Source organism: Elephas maximus, chromosome 24, assembly GCF_024166365.1.
Source record: "Elephas maximus indicus isolate mEleMax1 chromosome 24, mEleMax1 primary haplotype, whole genome shotgun sequence".
Taxonomy (NCBI): Eukaryota; Metazoa; Chordata; class Mammalia; order Proboscidea; family Elephantidae; genus Elephas; species Elephas maximus.
The window spans coordinates 7,482,088-7,506,767 of NC_064842.1; the positions used below are offsets into that span (position 1 = coordinate 7,482,088).

The 24,680-nt window shown below is 42.6% G+C and overlaps 1 protein-coding gene across 1 annotated transcript in view; it reads left to right on the forward strand.

Moving 5' to 3' along the window:
• Nucleotides 1-1,443: 1,443 nt before the first annotated feature.
• Nucleotides 1,444-24,680, forward strand: part of RRP15 (ribosomal RNA processing 15 homolog) — a 61,194-nt gene continuing 37,957 nt past the window's right edge. The window contains exons 1-3 of the mRNA XM_049868635.1: nucleotides 1,444-2,190; nucleotides 20,410-20,675; nucleotides 23,665-23,762. Of these exons, the coding sequence (XP_049724592.1) occupies nucleotides 2,046-2,190; nucleotides 20,410-20,675; nucleotides 23,665-23,762 (509 nt within the window). The 5' untranslated portion in view covers nucleotides 1,444-2,045. The remainder of the gene's footprint in view (nucleotides 2,191-20,409; nucleotides 20,676-23,664; nucleotides 23,763-24,680) is intronic.

Consider the following 24,680-nt stretch of genomic DNA (forward strand, 5'->3'; position numbering starts at 1 on the left):
CTCTGTAACAGGTGTGGTTGCCATGAGTCAGGCATTGACCTGACAGCAGCTAACAGCAACAACCAATCGGCCAGCCGGCCAGGCAATTTCTTTACTTGCAACTAAACACATTAAAATCCTTGTATATAAATTATCATATCAGTATGAACTCATATGCAAAATGCTCAAAACACCACTTCCTTATCACCAAATCGTATTAACAAACGGTGCTTCCTATGCAGAAATATCTTTTCCGTTTTAATCTTTTTTTTTTCCTGTTTCCTTTTCTATAATTTTATTTTTTTCCAACTGGAACTCACAGTATACTAGGCAAAAACAAAGACTAAATATGAAAGGCAGCAGGAAACAGGCTCAGTGAGAGCTTATGAAGGTGCACCTCTTTTGTTGACAGCTATTGTATTGCAGTCTTCAAAAGTTTGGTGCAGGATTCTACTCTTATACTAATTAATTGTATTTGGAACGTAAGTTCTTCTTCAATATAAATGTTGTAGCGAGCTTTTGGTAAGTAAATACAATTTTTTCCTATACAAACATCAACCGTCTTTTCTTAGCGGAGCCCTGGTGGCGCAGTGGTTAGGAGCTTGGCTGCTAACAGAAAGGTGGGCAGTTTGAATCCACCACCTGCTCCTTGGAAACACTAGGGGGCAGTTCTACTGCAACCCACTCGACGGCAAAGAGTTTCGTTTTTTTTGATTTTTAAACATCAACCGGAATATGTCGAACTGAGAGATTCTTACTTTGTTAGGACGTTTGGGCATTAAAAATTAGGAAGTTCTCTAGCGGGAAACCACTAAGCTAGGAAAAGTCTTCAGAGCATGCTTGGCCCGTAAACCACTATTAATCTTGACAATAGTTGTATTCATTCATTCATCCTGTCCAAAAATATTTTTTGGGCTCCTGCTGCTGGCCAAGCCCCATGCTAGTCTTGGGGGTCCAATAAAAACAAAAAAAAAACCCAAACCCATTGCCTTCAATTTGATTCCAACTCAGAATGGGATATGGTCAAGGACCCAACACTTTAGGGGTTAAAAAAGCAAAACAAAACAGGCACCGATTATGGAAACTGCTTCCAGGGAAGCGGGGCTGCGAGAGCCGGGATCCGAGGCTCACCTCCGGGGGCAGCTGGCCCGGGAAGGCGTCGCGCGGGGACCAGCCGCTCGGTCGGGCGCGCGGTCGGGCGCTAAAGCCCACGAGCCGCTCGGTCGGGCCCGCGCGGTCGGGCGCTAAACCCACAAGCCACTCGGTCGGGCGCTAAAGCCCACGAGCCACTCGGTCGGGCCCGCGCGGTCGGGCGCTAAACCCACAAGCCACTCGGTCGGCCGTGCGGTCGGGCGCTAAACCCACAAGCCACTCGGTCGGGCGTGCGGTCGGGCGCTAAAGCCCACAAGCCACGCGGTCGGGCCCGCGCGGTCGGGCTCCACAAACCCGCGTGGCCGGTGCGGGGGCGGAGGCAGAGGGGTGAGGCTGGGTTCCCTAAGACCTGAGACTGTACTCGGTTTGCCAGTGGAAGCCACTGAGAGGGTCACTGAGAAGGAAATGTCACTGTCGCTTTCGGAAGAGATCTCGCGTGTGCGTTGTGCATTTGGGGCGCTGGTGGTGGAGCAGGGGGCAGGTCGTTAGCCGCCGTGCAGTGGGCCGTGGCACTGTCTAATTATCCACCCCGAAGGCATTTCCCTCGCTTCCGAGCGGCCGCGCGCTTAGCAGGCACGTTAGGGACATTGTGGGACACGGCAAACCCGCATTAAATCAGGCAGCTGATGGAGGAAGCGGCCGTGGGAGAACACGACGTGGAGGCGCACTGGGCAGCGGACCTCGGGCAGAGCGAGGTCACCTCGCCGGGGTGGCAGAGAAGTTGGCTGAGACCGGCCACGCACTGACCGTTGCCCGGGAACTAACGTCACGCAATGACGACCGTCACTCAGCCTTCTCTCCAGCCCCGGAACCCAGGTGGGCGACCCCGCCCCGGAACCTGGTGTCACCGGAACTAACGCCGGAGTTTCTTTTGTTGCCGCCGGACGCAGCAGTGGCGCTTCCGGTGGTGAAAAATGGCTGCGGCCATTCAGGGCACGCGCGTGAGTGCGGGGAAAAAGCTGAAAAACTCCCTAAAGAAGAAGAAGATGAAGAAAATGATAGCCGGGGCCGCATCATCTGAGCTGGAAGTTGAGGACAAAGACGCTGCCGACAGGGAAGGTAACGTCCATGTCAGCTTTGGCCGCTGCGATGCAGAGCCACACGGAGTACGCGGGTAACGGGGCAAGAGAGCGGGTTCGCTGCAGGGCGCCCCGGTTTAATCTCCTCATGGCGTCAGGGGAGCGACTTTGGCTCCGTGAGAGGACTTGGGGGAAGTGGCCTTCAGGGAAGGGGAGCTGTCAATTGGTATTCTGAGTTTTCATTCTTTTCATCACGTTTCCGGGGTCACTGTTACTAAATGGGAGAAAATGGTGCTGTTGGCAAGAAACCTACAGGAGCAAAGGGTGAAAAGAAGCGTAATAATTGATACTACAAGTGTGGAATAAATTTCAGGGAGCGAGAAGCAAAAGACCGAAAGCAGTAAGCGAAAGACGTGTGGTGTGCTTGATGTCTTGTGTCGTAGGTGCGTGCGTGTGTTTGGGGGATAGAGATCACATAGTAGCGAATCAAAGAAGAGTAGATGATTCAAGTAGGATAAATAAAGGTAGCAATTGATTTCTCTCTCTCGTTAATGAGAAGAAGGAAGGAAGTATTTTGAGACCTTCAACCGCTTGACCATACTGCTCCTCTTTACCATCATTCTTGGTTACAAGGAAGTGCAGACAGTCCCTGATTTCTTACTGCCCGATTACTGCTCTTGTGTACTAGCTGATACGCACATACCATCCAGAGCTGTTCTTCTATAATGCATATCACATCACATCAGTCAGCTGCACAAGACCATCCCTTTTCAGAATAACATCTTCAATCTTTGACCTGCGTGGTCTGGCTCACATTGTTCATGAATTGCCACTCTGCCCCTCACCAACTGCTAACTCTCATCTATCCACACCGGCGTCTTGCAGCTTGCTTTACACGTCAAACCCAGTATTGGGTTTACACACTTGCCGGTCCCACAACGTAGAGTATTCACGTGTGTGGCTCTGTCTCCCTCACTTCCTACAGTCTATGATCCAGTGCCTAATCAGACTTCCGCAGCCACTTTGTCTTACGTAGCACCTCTACTCTTCTCCTTGCCTTTACTTTTTGACTTACTACCTTGCTTTATTTTTTTTCTCAGCACTTACCAAACCACCTCACATCTTACATATTTGCTTACGTTGCCTCTTCCAGCTAGAATATAGTTTCCATGAGAGTAGACTACTGTATCCCCAGTGCCTAGAAGTGTTTAGTGCGTAGTGGGTCCCTTACGGATACTTGTTAACTAAATGTGTGTATGGTCTTGGACTTCCAAGACCAAGAAGAAGAAACTGCCGTATGCTACTGCAGCCCCCAGGACTCAGAGGCCTCATCCCCTGCTGGAGGAGTTAAGGAAAACAAGCTGTTTATTGAGTAGGAATTAGAACTTCTGGTTCTGATATTTTTTGAACTCTATTGACTAATTCAAGCAGTGTTGTCAGAGAAAGAAACACTACTACTTTGGGAGCAAAATATCACTATAGCTTATAGATTTCGGTGGAGGTTGAATTTCTCTATTCAAGTACTGGCCAATTTCAAGTTGGGACTGTTCTGGTTTCTCAGTGCATTGTTAAAAATATTGATTAGGTTCTAAGGTTCTCTTGCTGTTATATATCAGTTACATCCATGGATTAAGAGACTTTTGCTACTATGGAAACCTAATTATCCAATTTAGTTCATTGAACGATTGTTGTATTTCTGTTCTGTTCTAGGCACCCTCCAGGTGTTGAGGATACAAAGGATGAGTAGAATATGATTCTTAGCGTAGAAATACTTACAGTCCTAAGGAAGATATTAAACATTAGGACTGTAGTACAGTATAATGACTGGTATCAAAAGGTGGTTGTAAAGGTAGTTATCAAGATAATGGTCCAATCAGAAGTGATAAGGAAGGAGACAGAAATTCATATCTACAGAAACTTACCTAGGCATTGCTTCTTTGTACCTTACACATATTTCTATTATTAGTCACAGTATTCTACATTATTGTGGTGTCTTAACATGTGTCTCTCCTTATAGATGTAAGTTCTTCGAATGCTGCAGTTATGACTTATCTTTCCATGGGGCCTTGCACATTTTGGTATTCAGTAAATTTTCTTGTCGAATAAATTAATGGAGCTCTGGCAACGTAGTGGTAAAGATCTTGGTTGCTAACCAAAAGGTCAGCAGTTCGAATCCAACTTGGAAACGCTATGGGCCAGCTCTACTCTGTTCTATAGGGTCGCAATGAGTCGGAATTGACTTGATGGCAACGGGTTTTTTTTTTTTTTTGCACATTATGGTATTGTTGAATGAATGAATAAAGGGGCATTTCATCTAGTCCTTAAGGGTAAATAGTTTTGTAGCCCTGGGAGTGGAGAAGGTAGTTTTCTCAGACATGGGGAAAACCATACACAGCGGCATGTAGTCTCTTAAAATGTATGGCCTGTTAAGGACAAAATAAATTGTCTGCCTTGGCTCCACTTTAGCTCTTCAGAGAAGTGACTGTAAGTGAAACTGGGAACAGAGGTTAAAGCCAGTTTGTAAAGGGCCTTGTGTGCCGTGAGGAGGAGATTGGCTTCTTGTGTATAGGTGGTAGGGAGCCACTGAGTACCTGTGAACAAGAAAGTGTCACATATTTATAAGTATTACTGCTGGCTGTATGGGGACTGCCTTCGAGTGCCAGAACAGTTAGTGGGCACTTGCAAAGCTCCATGTTAGGGCCTACACTAGGATAGGGAGACAGGGAAAAGGGCCCCACTTGAAAACTTTTTTAGAAAAAAAAAAAAAAAAGCTGGTAGCACCGTAAATTTTGGGCATTCTATACTCTGAGGGGAATTAGACGATCAGTAATAGCTGTGGAAACCCTGGTGGCGTAGTGTGTTGTTGAATTCTGTGAGGTACCAGATACTGTTCTAGCTCCTTATATGTATTGCTTCATTTAACTCATATTACAACCCTGCGGGGTAGATGCTGTTATTATCCCCATTTTACATGTAAGGAACTGAGACACAGAGGGATAGCTTGCTCGCCTCAGTAGTACATAAGCCAATAAGCGAGTTGGTAAATGGCACAGCCATTGTTAACAGTTTGGCTCCAGAGCCTGTACTTTTGACCACTACCCTGCTATAGTTGAGGAACCAGGAGAACAGACATCATCCAAAAAAAAAAAAAAACTATCCAGAGAGTGAAAGGGTAGGTAGGACAATAGAATCTGAACAGGTGAAAGAGGAGATTGGGAACAAGGAGACTTTGATGTGGAGACAAACTTCTCTCACACTCAGGAAAGTTCCATCACTAGGGGATATTTTTGTGACCAGATTTCTGTAGCGCTCCTTCCAGTGTTCTTAGCTGTAGCTTCCTTGCTGCTTGCTTGCTTTGTTCCTTTCTCCCTCATCTTCTCTTTGCTTCTTTCCTTCCTTCCTACCTCCCCTTCTAAATTTCCTATTTCTAGAAACACATTCCCACTTTCACTTAATTGTATAAGAAGCGCCTATTTTTGCACTTCCTTTTGGAGTGACTTTAGGTTAGTTACTTCCTAGTATCTGCCTCTGTTTCCTTATCTATAAAATGGGAATGAGAGTAAGTGTCTGTCTCAGGATTGTTGTGAAGATTAAGTGAGTTCATATATGTAAAGCGCTCAGTGGTTTGCATACCACAGTGGTATTGCTATTGTTGGGTGCCAACAGGTCGATTCCAACTCATGGTGACCCCTTGTGACAGAGTAGAACTGTTTCATAGCATTTTCTTGGCTGTAATCTTTACGGAACCAGATTGCCAGGTCTTTCTCCTGCAAAGCTGCTTGGGGAGTTCAAACCGCCAACTTTTTGGTTGGCAGCCAAGCGCTTAACCAATGCGCCACCAGGGCTCCTTGCATAACACAGTATACCAAAATCAAATACCTACTGTCGTTGAGTTGATTCTGACTCATAGCGACCCTGTAGGACAAAGTAGAACTGCCCCATGGAGTTGCCAAGGCTGTAATCTTTACAGAGGAAACCCTGGTGGCATAGTGGTTAAGTGCTACGGCTGCTAACCAAGAGGCTGCTAACCAAGAGGTTGTCAGTTTGAATCCGCCAGGCACTCCTTGGAAACTATTGGGCAGTCCTCCTCTGTCCTATAGAGTCTCTATGAGTCGGAATCGACTCGACGGTAGTGGGTTTGGTTTTGGTTTTTTGGTAATCTTTACAGAAGCAAACTGCACGTCTTTCTCCCATGGAGCAGCTGGTAGGTTAGAACTGCTGACCTTTCTGTTAGTGCCAAGCGATTAACCACTGTGCCCCCGGGGCTCTCTTAGCATTGATGACAACCTTTCTTCTTCCTGCCGAATAAGCCACGTGGATAACAGTCACGTTTACGAGCTGGAACTTTCTCCAGGAAAGGGGCTTGATTTCCCCTAGTAACCCTGCAGGGAAGCTGATGGCGTTTCTCTTTCATGGAAAAAAGGCTTGGAGGTGCTGTTTCCTCTATACTGTGATGCCTCCCAGTGGAAAACTGTCACACCCATAGATTCAGGATGTCGTCCCTGTTATTCTCCTCTTCATAGTCCTTAGTCTGATCATTTGATTCTGTATTTATGGTAAAGTTCAGGATTAATGATAATGATTTTCGTATCTATTGTTTACCTTTGCTTAGTTATTCTATAGACGCCTCAAACTTAATGTTTCCAGAACCAAATTAATAATTTCCTTTCTCAAAGCCTCTTTTCCTGTCTCTGGGAATGGCATCACCATCTACCCCCACTAGAAGCATGGCTGGCATACTTCATTCCTCCCTCTCTTTCCACATCCGTTGGGTTTAACTTGTGCCTTGGCCTGCTTCCTCCTGCTTAGTTAGTTCTTGACTTCTATCTCTTGCTTACGTTACCACAGAGGTGCGCTGTCTGCAGCCCTCTTCCTGCAATATGCCCTCTAGGCATTGCTGCTTAAACCGCCGTGGTGAAGGACCATTTTGTTTTTATTTTTTAGCTTTCAATCTGTCATAGACAGATAGTTTTAAAAAATCAATGAAACGAATGACCAGAAACATGACCACAGGCTTGGATATCACAGCAGTGTCAAATTTTTATAAACATTTCTAGATGATGAGTGTCAATTTGCAGACTTAAAATATTGCATTCCTGACCTGTGTGGTCTGCTTACCTGTCCAGGCCCCTGCCTGGTCACCTTCTGGCTTACCTGTGCCATGGCATTCTCAGCTCTGGTGTCTCAAAGATGGTATCCTCTCGTTCCCCACCTGGCTGGCCTCATGCTGTTTTTCTCCTAGCATACTCTCTTTCTTTATTTCCCTCGACCAGCGTTTCTCTGCCTTTAGGTTTCAACTTTGATGTCTCCATCCACTTTTTCTCTCAGGATTAAGCTGTGAATTCAGATTAGTTTCTTTGGTTAAAGATGGGACATTCTTTGTTGTAGTTTCTTTGGTTGATCATGGAGTATTCTGCTTTGGTTTACCTTAGAATTTGCTATTTAGTGTAGGAGATTGCTGTTTTCCTCTCTAGTGAAATCAGATATTCCTGGAAACGTGATCCATGAAAAACAGCCTTTCTGGTTAATATATTTGTGTGTACATGGCTTTGGCAGAACTATTAAGTTACTGAACATTATCAGATGATGGGCACCGAGAAACCAAAGGGCAGAGACTCTGGGTGTGGCTTCAGACAGGTGAAGAGTCTCTGCAGATTGTAGACTCATTGAAGATGCCATCTATGTCGGGAAGCTGAACCAGACTCATCTTTAAATTTTAACTGGATCGTAAAGATTGCTAGGGATATGCCTTACCATATCAACATTTGAAAGCAACTTTATTTAGCAAAGATGCTAATCACATTTCATAGAAAATCCACAGATACAACTCATATATTGTTTGAACTTTTTCACCTTCCAAGTTTAATTTTTTTAACACTGTGCAAGAAAGGTAGAACACTGTTCTTATGAGTGTAAAACTTGTTTATGAGACTTTGGAGAAGTTCTCTAAATTCTTTGAGGGCGGGGACCATGGCAGTTTTGGTAACAGCTGAGTCTTTGAATTTGGCAAAGGTGATGTTAAAAAATTTACTATCTATTTATTCGCCAAATAAATTGGAAGCTTCTCTCAGTGTGACTTTTACACTCTTTTCTCATGTATCAGATACCATTGAGAGTAAAATTAACAGAAGTTGTGTATAATATCAACTTGAGTGACAGCACAATGACTCAGATTGAATTCCTGGTAAATTACAATACTCTTTACTAGAATTTGAAACTTGGTCCGAGTAAAATCTCAGGTTACATGAGTCAGATTAGTGGAAGGTGGAATGCTTCAGTCAGCAATTTCACACATAAATGTCAAGCATTACAGAGGGGAGGATGACCCCTCTACCAGAGTTAGCTCCTAACTACTCAGATTTATTGAATTGGTACTTCGTTGGAGGTTTGTTTAGATGCAGCAAGAAGCGCTGCTGGCACAGTGACTGAGTGCTGGGCTGCTCGTGGACAGGTTGGCGGGTGAACTCACCAGCCGCTCTGAGGGAGAAAGATGTGACAGTCTGCTTCCGTAAAGATCACAGCCTTGGAGACTCCGTGGGGGCAGTCGTACGGGCTTTGGCTTTAGACACAGTGCATACTTGGTTCTTAAGTTTGCAATCTTAACAGCAAAAAACAACTTTCATAGTAAGTAAATAAAAAGCCAGTTGCCATCGAGCCAATTCCAAGTCATAGTGACCCTACAGGACAGAGTAGAACTACCCCACAGGTTTCTTAGGCTAGCGGTTAACCACTGCGCCACCAGGGTACCTTAGGTGAATCAGCTCAGGTGAAAGGACAGTGTTTGATGACATCAGCTATTATAAAAGGGACCCCTCTACCTCTGAGTTATCCTCAAAGTGCTCGAATTTATTGAATTGATACATTGTTGGAAGCTTACACACAATGCTAACTTGGTTCTTAAGCCTTGCAGTCGTTTAAAAAAAAAAAAAAGCTTCTGTAGTCAGTAAATCGACTCAGGTGAAAAAAGCCTTGGCCATCATCCAGTGCCCTGGTCTGACTGGCCGCTCCCTCTCAGAATGTGCCCTATGACTATAAACTAGTAGGGAGGAATGGCAAGTTCATGTTTTCTGGACAGTTAAAAAGCCTGAGTTGTTCTGGTCCCAGATATGAAAGATGGCCACGTACTTCTGACGCAAGACTGGATAACAGTCCATTTTACAAGGTCCTGGGAGGTATCCCGTCATTTTGATAAACTACAAAGCTGTGTTTAAGATATAATAACCTAGCAGATAAATGTGCTTTTCATCAAACTGTAGCTTATAGCCTCCTTTGTCCTGTAAGTTACTTAAAATAGCGAAGGAACATGCCTCAGAAATGAAGTCTATCAGAGTCCTATTTGAGTGGTTTAGCAGTTCATAGGATAGGCTGCAGGAAGCAGACGGCTTCCAGGCCCTATCTGGTTTGGCTTGTCCAGATAGCACGTGGGATAACATCTGACGGCGCTGTCCCCTGGTAGCACTTTCGTTTTATTTTCAGTTATTTTTGTGGAAACCTGGGATGACTTCATTTTTTTTCAAAAGTGAGTGGTTTTTAAAAAGTTTTCAAAGCATCTATTTTGAATATTCTAAAATGTAGTAATAACTGGCAGGAAAGACCATGTGACAGGAGCAGAACAGATGATTTACGGCCGGACTGGGGGGCGGGGGTTTCAGAGCTTTCAGTAAGTGGAGGATGCCTGTACTTAGGGGATACCAGGGCGGGTCGAGAACGGCCTGTTCTGGTTCGTCGAAACTTAGAGAGTCCTTTTTGTTTCAAGCCTTATTAAAATATGAGGACTTTAAAGTATTTAATGAAAGTTTTCTGCGTTAATTTAGTACGCATCAGTCTGAGTTGAATCTTTGATTCAGAGCTTTGTAATAACGCCTCAGAAGTCAGACAGCCCCTCCCGCCTTAGCTTTGTGACTTGGGGCGAGTTTGTGACTGTTCTAAGCTTCGGAATCCTCATCTGTATAAATAGCAGAGTGAAAACTCGCGGAGTATTGTGAGGTTTAAGGTAATGCGTGAAAAGCGCCATAAGCAGTACCTAGCTTTCAGCACACCGACGGCTGTGGAGTCAGCTCCAGCTCATGCTGACCCCACGTGTGAGAGAGCAGAACTGAGCTCCACGGGGCTTCCTTGACTGCGGTCTTTGTGGAAGCAGATCACCAGGCCTTTTTCCTGTGGTGCAGCTGGGAGGATTTGAACTGCCAACGGCTCAGTCAGTAGTTGGCCATAGACCATTTGTACCACCAGTGACCTCTTAGCTAGTTAGCATTGTTATTTTGCAGTACTTTGAAAAGCACAGGACAGAGTCACTGGCTACATCTGAACTAAAGCCGGAGGTCCCCTGTATGGGCTGATCACCTGGTACACGGGATGCTGGCTTTGACTGAGACCTTCGGCCAGTTACAGTGGGCATAAGATGCATTTTACCCTCTGTGTTTGGGCGTTCTCCTCTGCTCTGCCCCCTAGCCCTAGGTTTCCAGTACTTTTGTCTGTCCGCTGGTTACTGCTGTCCTTTACTTAGCGCCTACTGTGTGCCAGATCCATACCAGGTGCTTTTCATGTGTTATCTCATTTAATCATCGTAAAAACCCAGTGAGATGGGTACTATTTCTATGAATATTTTACTGATAAACAGATGCAGAAAGGTTAAGGAACTTACCCAGGATTATGCTGTTCTAGAAAGTAATGGAACCAGAACATAGAGGGATGTTTGTCTGAGCTCTTAAACACTGTGTTGTGACTATCTGGCCACCTACAGCTTCTCTATCAATACCTCACGTGCCTTGCAAAGATGCCAGACACCAGTTACTCTGGACTTCCTTTCGTCTCCCTTTCTGCTTCTCTACCACAGCCACATTAAAACTCTCATTCAGTGGGCTGTGTGTGTGTGGACACTTAAATGGTGTTTACTGTGAGCTTGGCACTCATAAGAACTTTATACATATTATCTCATTATCACAAAAACCCAGTGAAACCACTATTTTATCCTCATTTTTATAGGTGAGGAAACTAAGACAGAGAACTTCATAAACTTCAGAAAAGTCGCATAGATTTGTGTCTGGAGTTGAAACTGAACCCAAGCAACCTGACTTCTGTGTCCTTACTCTTAATCAGGACTAAATGATCAGTCAAGCTTTTTAAGGAATTCTGTGTATTTGTTTTAGAGTGAATTCTAAAGGTGGTGTCTTAGTTAACTAGTGTTGCCATAAAAGAAATACCCCAAGTGGAGGGCTTTATCAAACAAATTTATTGTCTCAGTCCAGGAGGCTAGAAGTCTTAATTTAGGGCTCTAGCTTCTGGGGACTGCTTTCAGTCTGTGTCAGTTCTGGTGGAAGGTTCTTGTCATTAGTCTTTTGCTGGTCTGGGAGCTTCTCAGCAAGAGACCCTGGGTCCAAGGGATGTGCTTCAGTCCAGGCACATTCTTGGTGGGATGAGGTCCCTATTTCTCTGCTCCCTTCTCACTTTCATCTCTTTTAAGATAAAAGGTGATGCAGGCCACACCCCATACCCCAGGGAAACTCCTCTTACATTCGATCAGGGATGTGACCTGAGTAAGCATGTTGCATCGCACTCTAATCCCCTTTAACGTAAGCTAATCTTGCCTCATCAACTACAGGCAGAGATTAGGATTTACAACAAAGAGGATAATTACATCAGATCACAAAATGGAGGACAACCACACGCTACTGGGAGTCAGGGCCTAGCCAAGTTGACACATATTTTGGGGACACAGTTCAATCCATGACAGGTGTGATATAGAATATTAACGGCTTGAAAAGAAATAGGCTTAATGCTCCTGGGTGATACTTGCATTTTGAAAGGAAAAAAAAAAAAAAAGCTTCACTATAACTTTTAAAAAGTAAGGGGCTAAGGTAGGTGCTAAGTAAAAAAGCACTAGCAGCTTGCCCTCTCCTGGAAGCACATACCCGTGGGCAAAACTTTTCTTCTCTCTCTTTTTTTTTTTATAATTTTTATTGTGCTTTAAGAGTAAGTTTACAAATCAGGTCAGTCTCTCACACAAAAACCCATATACACCTTGCTTCACACTCCCAATTACTCTCCCCCAATGAGACAGCCCGCTCTCTCCCTCCACTCTTTCCTTTCGTGTCCATTTTGCCAGCTCCCAACCCCCTCCACCCTCTCATCTCCCCTCCAGGCAGGAGATGCCAACATAGTCTCAAGCGTCCACCTGATCCAAGAAGCTCACTCCTCACCAGCATCCCTCTCCAACCCATTGTCCAGTCCAATCCATGTCTAAAGAGTTGGCTTTGGGAATGGTTCCTGTCCTGGGCCAGCAGAAGGTCTGGGGGCCATGACCACCGGGGTCCTTGCAGTCTCAGTCAGACCATTAAGTCTGGTCTTATGAGAATTTGGGGTCTGCATCCCACTGCTCTCCTGCTCCCTCAGGGGTTCTCTGTTGTGTTCCCTGTCAGGGCAGTCATCAGTTGTAGCCGGGCACCATCTAGTTCTTCTGGTCTCAGGATGATGTAGTCTCTGGTTCATGTGGCTCTTTCTGTTTCTTGGGCTCGTAATCACCTTATGTCCTTGGTGTTCTTCATTCTCCTTTGCTCCAGGTGGGTTGAGACCAATTGATGCATCTTAGGTGGCTGCTTGCTAGCGTTTAAGACCCCAGATGCCACTCTTCAAAGTGGGATGCAGAATGTTTTCTTAATAGATCTTATTATGCCAATTGACTTATATATCCCCTGAAGCCATAGTCCCCAGACCCCCACCCCTGCTACGCTGGCCTTCGAAGCATTCAGTTTATTCAGGAAACATCTTTGCTTTTGGTTTAGTCCAATTGTGCTGACCTCCCCTGTTTTGTGTGCTGTCTTTCCCTTCACCTAAAGTGGTTAGTTCTTACCTACTATCTAATTAGTGAATGCCTCTCTCCCACCCTCCCTCCCTCTCCGCTCTGGTAACCACAAAAGAATGTTTTCTTCTCAGTTTAAACTATTTCTCAAGTTCTTATAATAGTGGCCTTATACAATATTTGTCCTTTTGCAACTAATTTCACTCAGCATAATGCCTTTCAGATTCCTCCATGTTATGAAATGTTTCACAGATTCCTCACTGTTCTTTATTGATGTGTAGTATTCCGTTGTGTGAATATACCATAATTTATCCATTCATCCGTTGATGGGGACCTTGGTTGCTTCCATCTTTTTGCTATTGTAAACAGTGCTGCAGTAAACATGGGAATGCATATATCTGTTTGTATAAAGGCTCTTATTTCTCTAGGATATATTCCAAGGAGTGGGATTGCTGGATTGCATGGAGATTCTATATCTAGCTTTTTAAAGAAGTGCCAAATTGATTTCCAAAGTGGTTGTACCATTTGACACTCCCTATGGGCAAAACTTTTAAACTACTTGCTTTTCATTTTGGGGTTAATGTATAATTTATTTCTTGAATCATAAATCAGATTTTTATGATATCCCCAATCTGCCTTTTTGTACTGACTTCTTACCCAAATCTCCCATTTCAGCCATTCTCAACTTCTTGTCATTTTATAGTTATCTTATTTAAGACTCTGCACTTCGGGACATGCTGGTTTCTTCTGTCTGGGATGCCAGTAACGATGGTGATGATTCCAGTAATTTTCATTTTCATACAGAGCATTGATTTAAACCTTGAGTGTTCAGGCTCCAGATTCAGTAATTTGCCTTCTCCTTTTTTCAGTTGACCTGGGCCTGGAATCTCCTGTCCCCTCCTCCCTTCTCTCGTCATTCAGACTCTTCTTTACCCTTTAAGAAGCCTTGAATATTTACCCTTGAACATCGCCTTTGTGAAACGTCCCCTGAGGCATCCCAGGTACCCTGAACAGTCACCCTGTCCTTGATGCTTTTCTTTTAGAGCATTTACATGTTGTATTGCAGTTGGCGACCCGATTTGGCTACCCTTCTAGGCTCTGAGTTTATCAAGGAGAGAAAGCTGTGTTCATGTTTTTTGTTTCCCCCTTTTCCCCATCATTCGTGGGTGCCCAGTTAATGTTGAAGGACAGTGAGCCTTGTTAGAATTTTATTTCAGTTCCAAAGGCTAAGAAAAATGGCTCACTTTCCTGCCGGCAGCTAACCGTATGAGGAATAAAGGACAAGTTTGAAAGGAAGCTGGAGGTTTGGGGAAAAGGCAGAAGGGATGAGAAATGCCTTGTGTCTGCCTCACCACCCAGAGGTCTAATTCTGCACTGTCCAGGATGGCAGCCACTCCCCACATTTGGCTGTTTAAAGTAGTTAAAATTCAATAGAATTAAAAGTCCATGTCCTCAGTTATACTAGCCAATTTTGAAATATTCACTAGGCTCTTGTGGCTGGTGGCTAGTGGGCAGCTCTGATATAAAGCGTTTCCATTATCGTAGAAAGTTCTGTTGGAACTTTTAGTCATTATTTCCAGTGAGCATCTCTTGTAGCCCTTTTGTCTTAGTTATCTAGTGCTGATGTGACAGAAATAGCACAAGTGGATGGCTTTAACAAACAAATTTGTTTCCTCACAGTTTAGGACCCTTGATGTCCGAATTCAGGGTGCCAGCTCTATGGGAAAGCTTTCTGTCTTTGCTCTGGGAGAAGGTCCTTTTCTCTTCAGCTTCTCTTTCCTGGTTCCTTGGAGATCTCCATGTGTCTTGACATCAGTCTTCCCCCATTTCTGCTTGCTTAATGTGGTCCTTTTTTCTTTGTAAGAGATTGACTCAAAACACTCCCTACTCTAATGCTGCATCATTGATGTAACAAAGACAGTCCATTCCCAAACGGAATTATAACCACAGGCATAACCAAAACACCTGTTGCCATCAGGTTGTTCCCAACTCACAGTGACCCTGTAGGCATGGAAGTTATATTTACAACACATATTTTGGGGGGACACAATTCAATCTGTAACACCTTTCTTAATTTCCAAATTTTAATTTTTTTCTTTGTCTTTAACTGCTTCAGCATTTCAGAATATAGCCTCATACACCTTTCAGGAGAGTCAGTTTAGCCAAGTAATTTGAGATCAAACATGACTGCTATAAAGCAAAATGCAAAATTAGAATTAATGTTTAAGACAGAGCTGCAGAGGAGCTTTTCACTCATGCGGTGGCTTCTGTCTATGCCACCAGACTCCTGGGTTTATCCATGTAACTTCTGCTGGTGAAGATCTGTTCCTGGAAAATTAGAAAAATCTCATCTAGGTAGAATTCAGTAAAAATTGAAGAACCAGTTCTCCTTCTGTTTTGCATAATGATAACCCTCAGTATCCTAGAAGTAAATCTTGTTTGTCACTGTGCTGGGAAATCACATTACATTGGCGTTTTGCATGTATTTATGTAAAACATCACCATTTCCTTAGGCAGCAAATGCTTGACCGAAAACTCCTGAGCTAGAACGTCTCTTAGAACGTCATAAAATAGCGAATTCTTCTGGAATTCTTTTTATTGGTGGGGTGAGTGCAGGTTGTAGAAACTGATGTTTTAAACTTGTAATGGGTTTATATGTGTCCTTAATACGCATGTTGTGGTAGTCAGTCTGGGTGAGAAACCTACCAGTGCATATTAGCCAAGGTTTTGAAGTGGAGAACTGAAGTGGTTTATATACTTGTAAGTTTGGCAAAGAAAGATGGGACAGTCTTCTGTCTTTAAGGGTTACAGCTTTGGAAACCCTGTGGGGTAGCTCTGCTCCATGGTGTAAAAAGGCTATAAGTGGGGATTGACCTGACACAACAACATTCAACCCTAAAGCCTTTTGTCCGCCTTTACTGTGCACCTCTCGACAGACAGCCTTGGGATTTGCTGCAGTTTGTGTGTGAATTGATCAGCATAAAACACTAGATGTCAGTGTTGTCATTCTCACATTTTACCAGAAGCTTTTCGGAGACTTTTCTGCTTTTAATTACCCACGTATCTTTAGTAACACAAATTTTAAGCCCTCCTGCCTTTTCACATTTAAAAAATGCTTGCTAGAAGAAGCAGTTTTCATAGAGTTGCTTATTTTATTACTAGCGTCTCTGTGGTGCTGTTGACCCTGGGGGACACAACATATACAATGTTCTCGTACCTTTCGTTTTCAGCTGACTGCATTCTCCAGACTTTGTTTCTCACTGTACTTTCCAGGAAACACTGGTCCTACCGGATGCTTCCTGGGGAAAGAATTTTATGGCCCTGGAACCTGGCGTATACTAGCAGACACTCAGATTTGGGTTGAATTGAATGATAACACTGTCAACTTTTGTTTAGCAGAATTTAGATACCACTTTAAAAATATCATGGACAATAATATAGTTCTTATATCATTTATATTTCCACATCAAGCCTAGAGCTATACATGCCTCCAGATTTCTTAAAATTTCAGCATCAGGACATGCAGGAAGCTTCAAATTAAATATGTAGCAAATAAGTTTCTATTTAAAAAGATCTTCCTCTTTACTAAGCAACCTGCAGCTCCATTTGGGCAGTAGGATTATTAGTTTTTTCGTTATTTTAACATTTCCTGTAATATTTTTTCATACCACGGACACACTTTATATTTTGAGATCTTGTGTTTTAAAAAAATGTAAAGCATTGTTTTCTGTGTTTAATTCTAATTTTCCATAATGTTTAATTTTTTGAAAATACTTAATTTTTATTCATGTGTTTGAGGTTCACTTTTGGAAGAGTATGTTATTTGCTGTTTTCTATATGTTACAGATTTTTTATTTGAAATGTAGTATTAAGTATTTAATTCCATATCCTTTTCGTTTCATGATTCTCAACGCTTCAAATTTAAGGGTTTTAAGTAGTATCAAAGCTACAAGTTTTAAAATCAGTACCTGAAAATCAGATCTTTCCAGAAATTCTATCTTGACTCAGGGGTTAAAGCCAAGAGATTAGAGGAGAAATTAATATCGGACTGTATTCTCTCCCGTTTACTTTGGACATGGCATTAAGCTTCTGTAAAAAGGCTACAAGAATAATTTCACTTTGTTGAAATTATTTAAAGAAGAAATGGGGGCTTGGAGTTTAACAATCGGTAATTTTGAAATAACGACAAGAAGCAATAGACTAAGAAAGTAGGAGCAGAGAAGGTTAAATGGACATGGAGCAGACCTGCTGAAATGCAGTGCTTTGATGGTATGGGTTGTTCTGATTTGGTGAGGAGGACATCAGAATTGAATTAAGTAGGGAGCATCAGGAAACTCGTCTATGCCTAGACCTTTTTTTTTTCTTTTCTTTTAGTGTTGCTTTAAATGGTGTTTTATCTTAGTGCTGTTAAGTCAGTATTTAAATGTTGTTATTAGATGCCCTTATGTTGGTCCTGATCCATGAGAGAACGAAACAGCTGGGTCCTGCACCGTTCTCACAATCCTTGCTGTGTTTGAGCCCATTGTTGCAGCCACTGTGTCAGTCCATCTCATTGAGGGTCTTCCTCTTTTTCCCTGATCCTCTACTAAGTATGATATCCTTCTCCAGGGACTGGTCCCTGCGGATAACATGTCCAGAGTATGTGAGACGAAGTCTTCCCATCCTTGCTTCTAAGGATCATTCTGGCTGTACTTCTTCCAAGACAGATTTCTTCGTTCTTCTGGCAGACCATGTTATATTCGATATTTTTCACCAACACCGTAATTCAAAGGTGTCAGTTCTCCTTTGGTCTTCTTGTTCATTGTCCAGCTTTCGCATGCATATGAGGGGATTGAAAATATCACGGCTTGGGTCAGGTGCACCTTAGTCCTTCAAAGTGATGTCTTTGCTTTCTTAACGCTTTAAAGAGGTCTTTTACAGCAGAGTTACCCAATGCAATGTGTCATTTGATTTCTTAACTGCTGCTTCCGTGGGCGCATTGATTATGGATCCAAGTAAAATAAAATCCTTAACAACTTCAGTCTTTTCTCTGTTTTTCATGATGTTGCTTATTGGTCTAGTTGTGAGGATTTTTGTTCTCTTTAGATTTAGAGGTGTAATCCATACGAAGGCTGTGGTCTTTGATCTTCGTCAGTAAGTGCTTCAAGTCCTCTTCACTTTCAGTAAGCAAGGTTGTGCTATTTGCATATTGCAGGTTGCTAATGAGTCTTCCGCTGATCCTGATATTGCAGGTTGCTAATGAGTCTTCCGCTGATCCTGATACCACATTCTCCTTCATATAGCCCGGCTTCTTGAATTACTTGCTCAGTATACAGATTGAATAGGTGTGGTGAAAGGATACAACCTTGATGTACACCTTTCCTGACTTTAAACCACGCAGTATCCCCTTATTCTGTTGAAGTGACTACCTCTTGGTCTATGTACAGGTTTGTCATGAGTACAATTAAGCATTCTGGAATTCTCGTTCTCCACAATGTTATCCATAATTTGTTATGATCCACACAGTCAAATGCTGTTGCATAGTCAATAAAACACAGGTAAACATCTTCCGGGTATTTAATCGATTGCTTAAATTACCAATATTGTTACTTAATATAGATGCTGTGATAGAAAAGTTGCAGGTAAGAGTGTTTTCTGTGTGAATCTTTGAGAGTCATATACTGTGGTTCTGGAGTTGAGCGAACAAAGCCCATTTGTTACCCAGAGACAGTGCTGTCAAGTGGCAGCTGTGGGCGTGTCTGCTTATCCCCTTCTTCGGTAGCTTCTTAGCCTTCCTTGTTCACTCTTCTGCTTATTAAAAAACATTTCAAGTTACTAAATTATTGAATGATTTTGTCTTTTGAAGTATTTCCTGATAAGTTTGATAGGTTTCTGAAGAACGAAATAGAAGCTTTCCTGAGTGCTCTGGGTTGAACAGATGCACGCAGACACCGCAGGCCACTTGTGCTGTCTGTGAAAGGTCACTTAGCTTCAGAAGCTGAGAGAGGCTGCAAGGCTTAAAGTACCCAGTTTCTTAAGTTTATTTTTAATTTCTAAGCAAAGCCACCAACTGGACTGTAGTTTCTGACAATTCTCAGTCCTCATCCATTTTATGGACTGGTTCATATAATGAACTAGTTTGCTGGTACCTGTATATGCTGTTTTGTTGGCTCTGCATAGTAAAAGTTAGCAGTGTTGTTGTTAGGTGCCATTGAGTTGATCTTGACTTATAGCAACCCCGTGTGAGAGTGGAACTGCCCCACAGGGGTTTCTTGGCTGTAATTTTTACAGAGGCAAATTGCCAGGTTTTTCTCCCTCAGAGCTGCTGGGTGGTTCAAACTGGCGACCTTTTGGGTAGCTGTGCATTTAACCACTGTGTCGTCCGTTATGTACCTGTTGCCATTGGGTATGTTATGACTCATAGCAGCCTTACAGGACAGAGCAGAACTGCCGTATAGAGTTTCCAAGGCTGTAAATTGTTATGGAAGCCAACTGCCATATCTGTCTCCGGCAGAGTGGTTGGTGAGTTTGAACCTCTGACCTTTTGGTTAGCAGCTGAGCTCTTCAAATGCTGCGCCACCAGAGCTCTTTAAAGTTAATGATGCACTTAAAAATTTGTGTCTTCAATGCAGAGTTTGGCATTTTCATTCAGTTACTCAGCAGTGCAATTGAATCATCTGTACCTTGGGCGTACGTTACGTCATCAGATAATTTCCTTCTCAAAGATGTCAAAACACTTAGTATCACAGTGTTATGTGCAAATTATGTACAGTGAGATTGGTTTTTAGTTTTTCCTACACACAGATTCAGAATTTTAGATGTCTTGCCAAATAATCAGAGAAGCTAATTAGATAATACTATACCATTTTCTTGATGGATTAAAGTTTTTTGTTGTTGTTTTTAAAATCAGCTTTATTGGTCTCTTCAGGCAGCTGAGTGCCATAATTAAGGTCCCTGCATTTGAAAGCACCCTGCACTGGCCTCTCTCAGCAGCGTCTGTAACCATCTCGACAGCAGGGATCTGATAGGTGTGTTGGATTTACTCCTGCTGCCTGGCTCCTGGGTCTTAAAGCCACTATGGCGTCCCCTGTCGACTTGACTCAGCCAGGTCTTTGGGGGCCATTGGAAGTGGGCTGGCTGGTCCTCTTGTTCTTCACTGTTTCTGCAGCTGTGGGACTTAGAGAAGTCCCCTCCTGCAGGAGACAGGTGGAGAGCTGTTAGCTTCATGTAGGGACTCAGGGGGTCTGGTCATAGCCTTGGCAACCTCTGCTTAGGGCCAGACCAAACCAAACCCATTGCCGTCAAGTTGATTCTGACTTGTAGAGAGCCTGTAGGCAGGGTAGAGCTGCTTCCATAGGGTTTCCAAGGAATGGCTGGTGGGTTCAAATAGCTGACCTTTCAGTTAGCAGCCAGGCTCTTAACCACTGCACCACCAGGGCTTGGTATTAAAGTTTAATTTGTTTCTCCTCTTCGGTTCTGCAGGAAGCTGCGGATTGGAGGAGGATGACTTTTCCTCTGATGATAAAGCAGTAGAAGCTGACAATGAGGAGGATATTGGACCCTGTGACCAAGAAAATGAAAATGCTGCCGAGTCTAGTGTTGGGACAAATACAGGCTGGGCAGATGCCATGGCTAAAGTTCTTAACAAAAAAACTCCTAAAAGTAAACCCACCATTCTGCTGAAAAACAAAAAGCTGGAAAAGGAGAAAGAAAAGTTAAAGCAAGAGAGACTGGAGAAAAGAAAGCAGGTGTGTCCTACCAGGTGTCTTTTAGAGTCGATTGTCTTTCTAGTTCGTTTCTGTACCACATTGTTCTTTGCACTGTTTATCCAATTAACATTCCAGCTTTAAACTTGCTTTTTATGTGAGGGTAGATCACCAAGGTTATGTTAGTCTAAATGACTCCATTGAGCATGTTAACTTTAGTCATCTAAGCAAAGCAATACAAATGTGAACTCCAAGGAGATTTATTCTTTTAAAATCAAGTAATTGTAGATGAGGCAGTGACTCTTGGGTCTCAATATTTTTTTCTTTTTGGTTGTCCATATACTGACTTTATTAGGTCCTGAACTAATCTTTAGATTTTAACGTGTTTTATAAGAAACATGTTACTTTTTGGTTGAAAACCTATTTTATGATAATATGTGTGAAAATTTCACAGGTCAGAGATGGTTGCAGTTTTGTAAACTGATTATTTCCCTGCTAGATAAGCATGAATTTATTATGCATTTTGTTACACCACTGATGGTAGAAGTTAACTAATGTAATCTATTAATTAAAGCTCAAATGTTAGACATGAATTTGCTGTTATGTATTATAAGCATAAAGAAACCATGGTAAGGTATAAGTATATCCCTTATATTTGATGACGTATCTCTATGTCTAAAATACTTAGTTACTGAAGCATGTATTATATTCTAACAGAAGAAAAATAATTTTCTACAATTCTACTGGCAATATAGAAATGCTAATTTCTAAGAGGGACCTTATAGGTAGACTACCTGGGTAATGTAAATGGTGAATGCACTTGGCTGCTAACCAAAAGATTAGACGCTTGAGTCTGTGCAGAGGTGCCTGGGAAGAAAGGTCTGGCAATCTACTTCTGAAAAACCAGCCATTGAAAACCTTGTGGAGCACAGTTCTTCTGTGACACACATGGGGTTGCCATGGTCAGGATTAACTCAAAGTCAACTGGTTTATTTACTTTATAGATAAAAATAAAAGGAAGACAGATTTGAATTGGCATATATTTCCTGTTATGGTCACCATCCCCTTATCTTGTTTAAGACGAATGTTTCTCTATTCTTAATATTGGTTGCTTTGTATGAAAGGCCGTATATAGGTAGACCTTTTCAAGCATCGCTCTTGGAAACAGTGTACTCTATTACTAACTCAATATTCTCATTGTACTTTAAGATAAATTTTCTCTCTAAATCTTACTGAAAGGAGCCCTGCTGGCACAGTGGTTAAGCACTCAGCTGCTGACTGAAAGGTTGGCAGTTTGAACCCATCAGCCGCTCCGTGGGACAAAGATGTGGCAGTCTACTTCTGTAAAGATCACAACTTTGGAAACCCAATGATGCGGTTCTCCTCTGTCCCGTAGGGTTACTATGAGTTGGAATCGACTTGTTGGCAGTGGGTAAATCTTCCTGATAGCTTTTGAAGAAGCTGTAAAAAAAAAAATGAGAATCCTTAACTGCCTCTAGTCCTGATGTTCCCCTGTGGACAGCATTCTGAAGCCGAGAGGAGGGGTCTGACTCTGTTCTAGCCCACAGCTTCGGGTACATGAAGGCGCTCGCATAATCCCAGAAACGTGACAGAGCAAATGTAGACGCTCATTGTATGTGTTTCTAGGTGGGGTCTACATAAATTCTCATTACTTCTTAATGTGAAATATTACGAATTTCCAGTATATCAGCTACTTATTTCTAATCATAAAAATACCTTTCAAAGTTTAAAAAAAAAAAGTTTGGGGAATAATGTCTCCTATCCCTTGAGTAAACAAACAAACAAACAAACAAAACCAAACCTGTTGCTGTGGAGTCGATTCGGACTCATAGTGACCCTATAGGACAGAGTAGAACTGCCCCATAGGATTTCCAAGGAGCCCCTAGTGGATTCAAACTGCCAACCTCTTGGTTAGCAGCTGTAGCACTTAACCACTACGCCACCAGGTTTCCATCCCTTGAGTACTACAGATAGTTTAAAATGCATTGTTTTAAATTTTAAAATAAGACTTTTTTTTGTGGAATAATCTGAGTTATGACAGTGGATTTTATGGCAGTTAAAATGAATTTTCTGATTTGGGGAGGAAGCTGTTCCTTGAAAGCAGTCAGACTAATGTTTACATTGAGAGCAGGAATTTGGTGATTAGAAGCTTTCGTTAATACAAAATTAAATACATGAGTGGAGAAAACAAAGAGATGAAAGGAGACATATTTTCATTGGTCCTTCTTACTGGCTTTGGCACTTACCAACTTCTTGTTGATTAGTTCCCCATAGTTAGTACATTTGATATTTGGTGAAATGTTCATCTGAGAAGGAGATCTGGAGAAGTCATTCATCGTTACCAGATGCCTGGGACCTGGGTCCTACTAGATGACAGTTTGGAACTGGATTATGTTATCTTCTGGATTTCCTCATTTCCCAGCTCCCCTTCTACTTTTGCATGATGGTGGAGAAGCCATCTGTTGTAGTTTGTGACTGATCCGCTGTGTATGACAAGGACGCGGTCAGATGTGCTGCAAGAGGAGAAACAGATTAAAATGATTCACTGTAAAGAAAGTCACTGTATAAACAGGGTCTACCTGGGTATGATGCTGTTCTTTCAAAGGTGGATACAGATTCTTAATTCTGCCTGTTAAAGGAGTCAGTTTCTGAAAATAAGGAGAAATAGCCTTTAACCTTGTAGTTACGAGAGGGGGTAGTTTGGAGCCTTACCTGTGTGATCTGGGATGGTGGGTCAGGCATGGGGCGCTCTGGCACTGTGCCACGGACTGCCTTGCTGAGTGTCCTGGCAGCTCTCCAGACCCCTGCTGTCAGGCCTCTCACATGACACGCTGAGTGCTAACCACAGGCTCCCTGAGCTGCACCCCTAAAATTGTAGGGTTTTAAAGTCTCTGTGACAAACTAAGCCAGAATGATTTATTACCTTTGTCCTTTCAGAGTATCATATCAAAGTTTGCCGCACTTTCAAAAATGCCTAATATTCTTTCACATAACAATGTTTATAACGCAGCTCGATAAGAGGCGGGAGTGGGAAATGATGTGCAGAGTAAAGCCAGATGTTGTCAAAGACAAAGAAACCGAGAGAAATCTTCAGAGAATTGCAACAAGGTAAGACACTGTTTCTGCCCTTTAAAGAATAAATATATTCAAGCTTTGATCGTGATCGGCTTTGGCCAGATTTGAGTCTAAGTCTATTTTCCGGAAGCCAAGTGATTTATGTCTAAGCCTGCTAGTCAATGCCGTGTTCAAGCAAAGGTTTTGCAGGTCTCGTGAGGCATGGGCATAATGTCCTAAGTGAATATTCAGCATGAACCTAGTTCAGATTATCTTGTTTTCATAGTCAGGAGAACAGTGTAATCAGACCTCTGCTGGGATGGTTGTCTGAATTTAGGGTACCAGGTGATTATTTTTGTTATCTTGTGGCATAACAACTTACACATGCATTACAACAGTTTCATGCTATCCTTTCACTCTACTTTTTATCATCAACACCAAACATGCATTTGATGTCCACTGGGTCCAAAGATCAATAAGATATGGTGGCTGCTGGGTGGTCCCTGCCCACTCATCTGTATGAGTGAAAGTAATTAATTACAGTCTCTCTGAGAATAGAGATACATCTGATGTGTTGGGGACATAGGACAGGAGATTGTCTGGGAAGTTGGGGAAAGCTTCACAGAGGAGAGAACACTTAGGCTGCTACTTGAAGAGTGTAGCAATTACCTTTAGTGGAATTAGTTTTGAATTCTTAGTTACCTGCTTTTTTTGTTTATTTTCTAATCCATTGCAGGGGGAGGTGTTACGTGAGATGATGAGGTATGGTGTTTAAGAATGTTGGTGATAGAGCCAGACTGCTAGGTTCAAGTCCCAGTACTGACTTTGATCATCAGCTGCATGTCTTTTTGGCATGCTACTTAATTTATTTCTGCCCCAGTTTCCTTATATGTAAAAAGAGGGTAATATACCTACCGTATAGGATTTCTGATAATTAAATGTATTGATACACATAAAGCACACAGAAGAGTG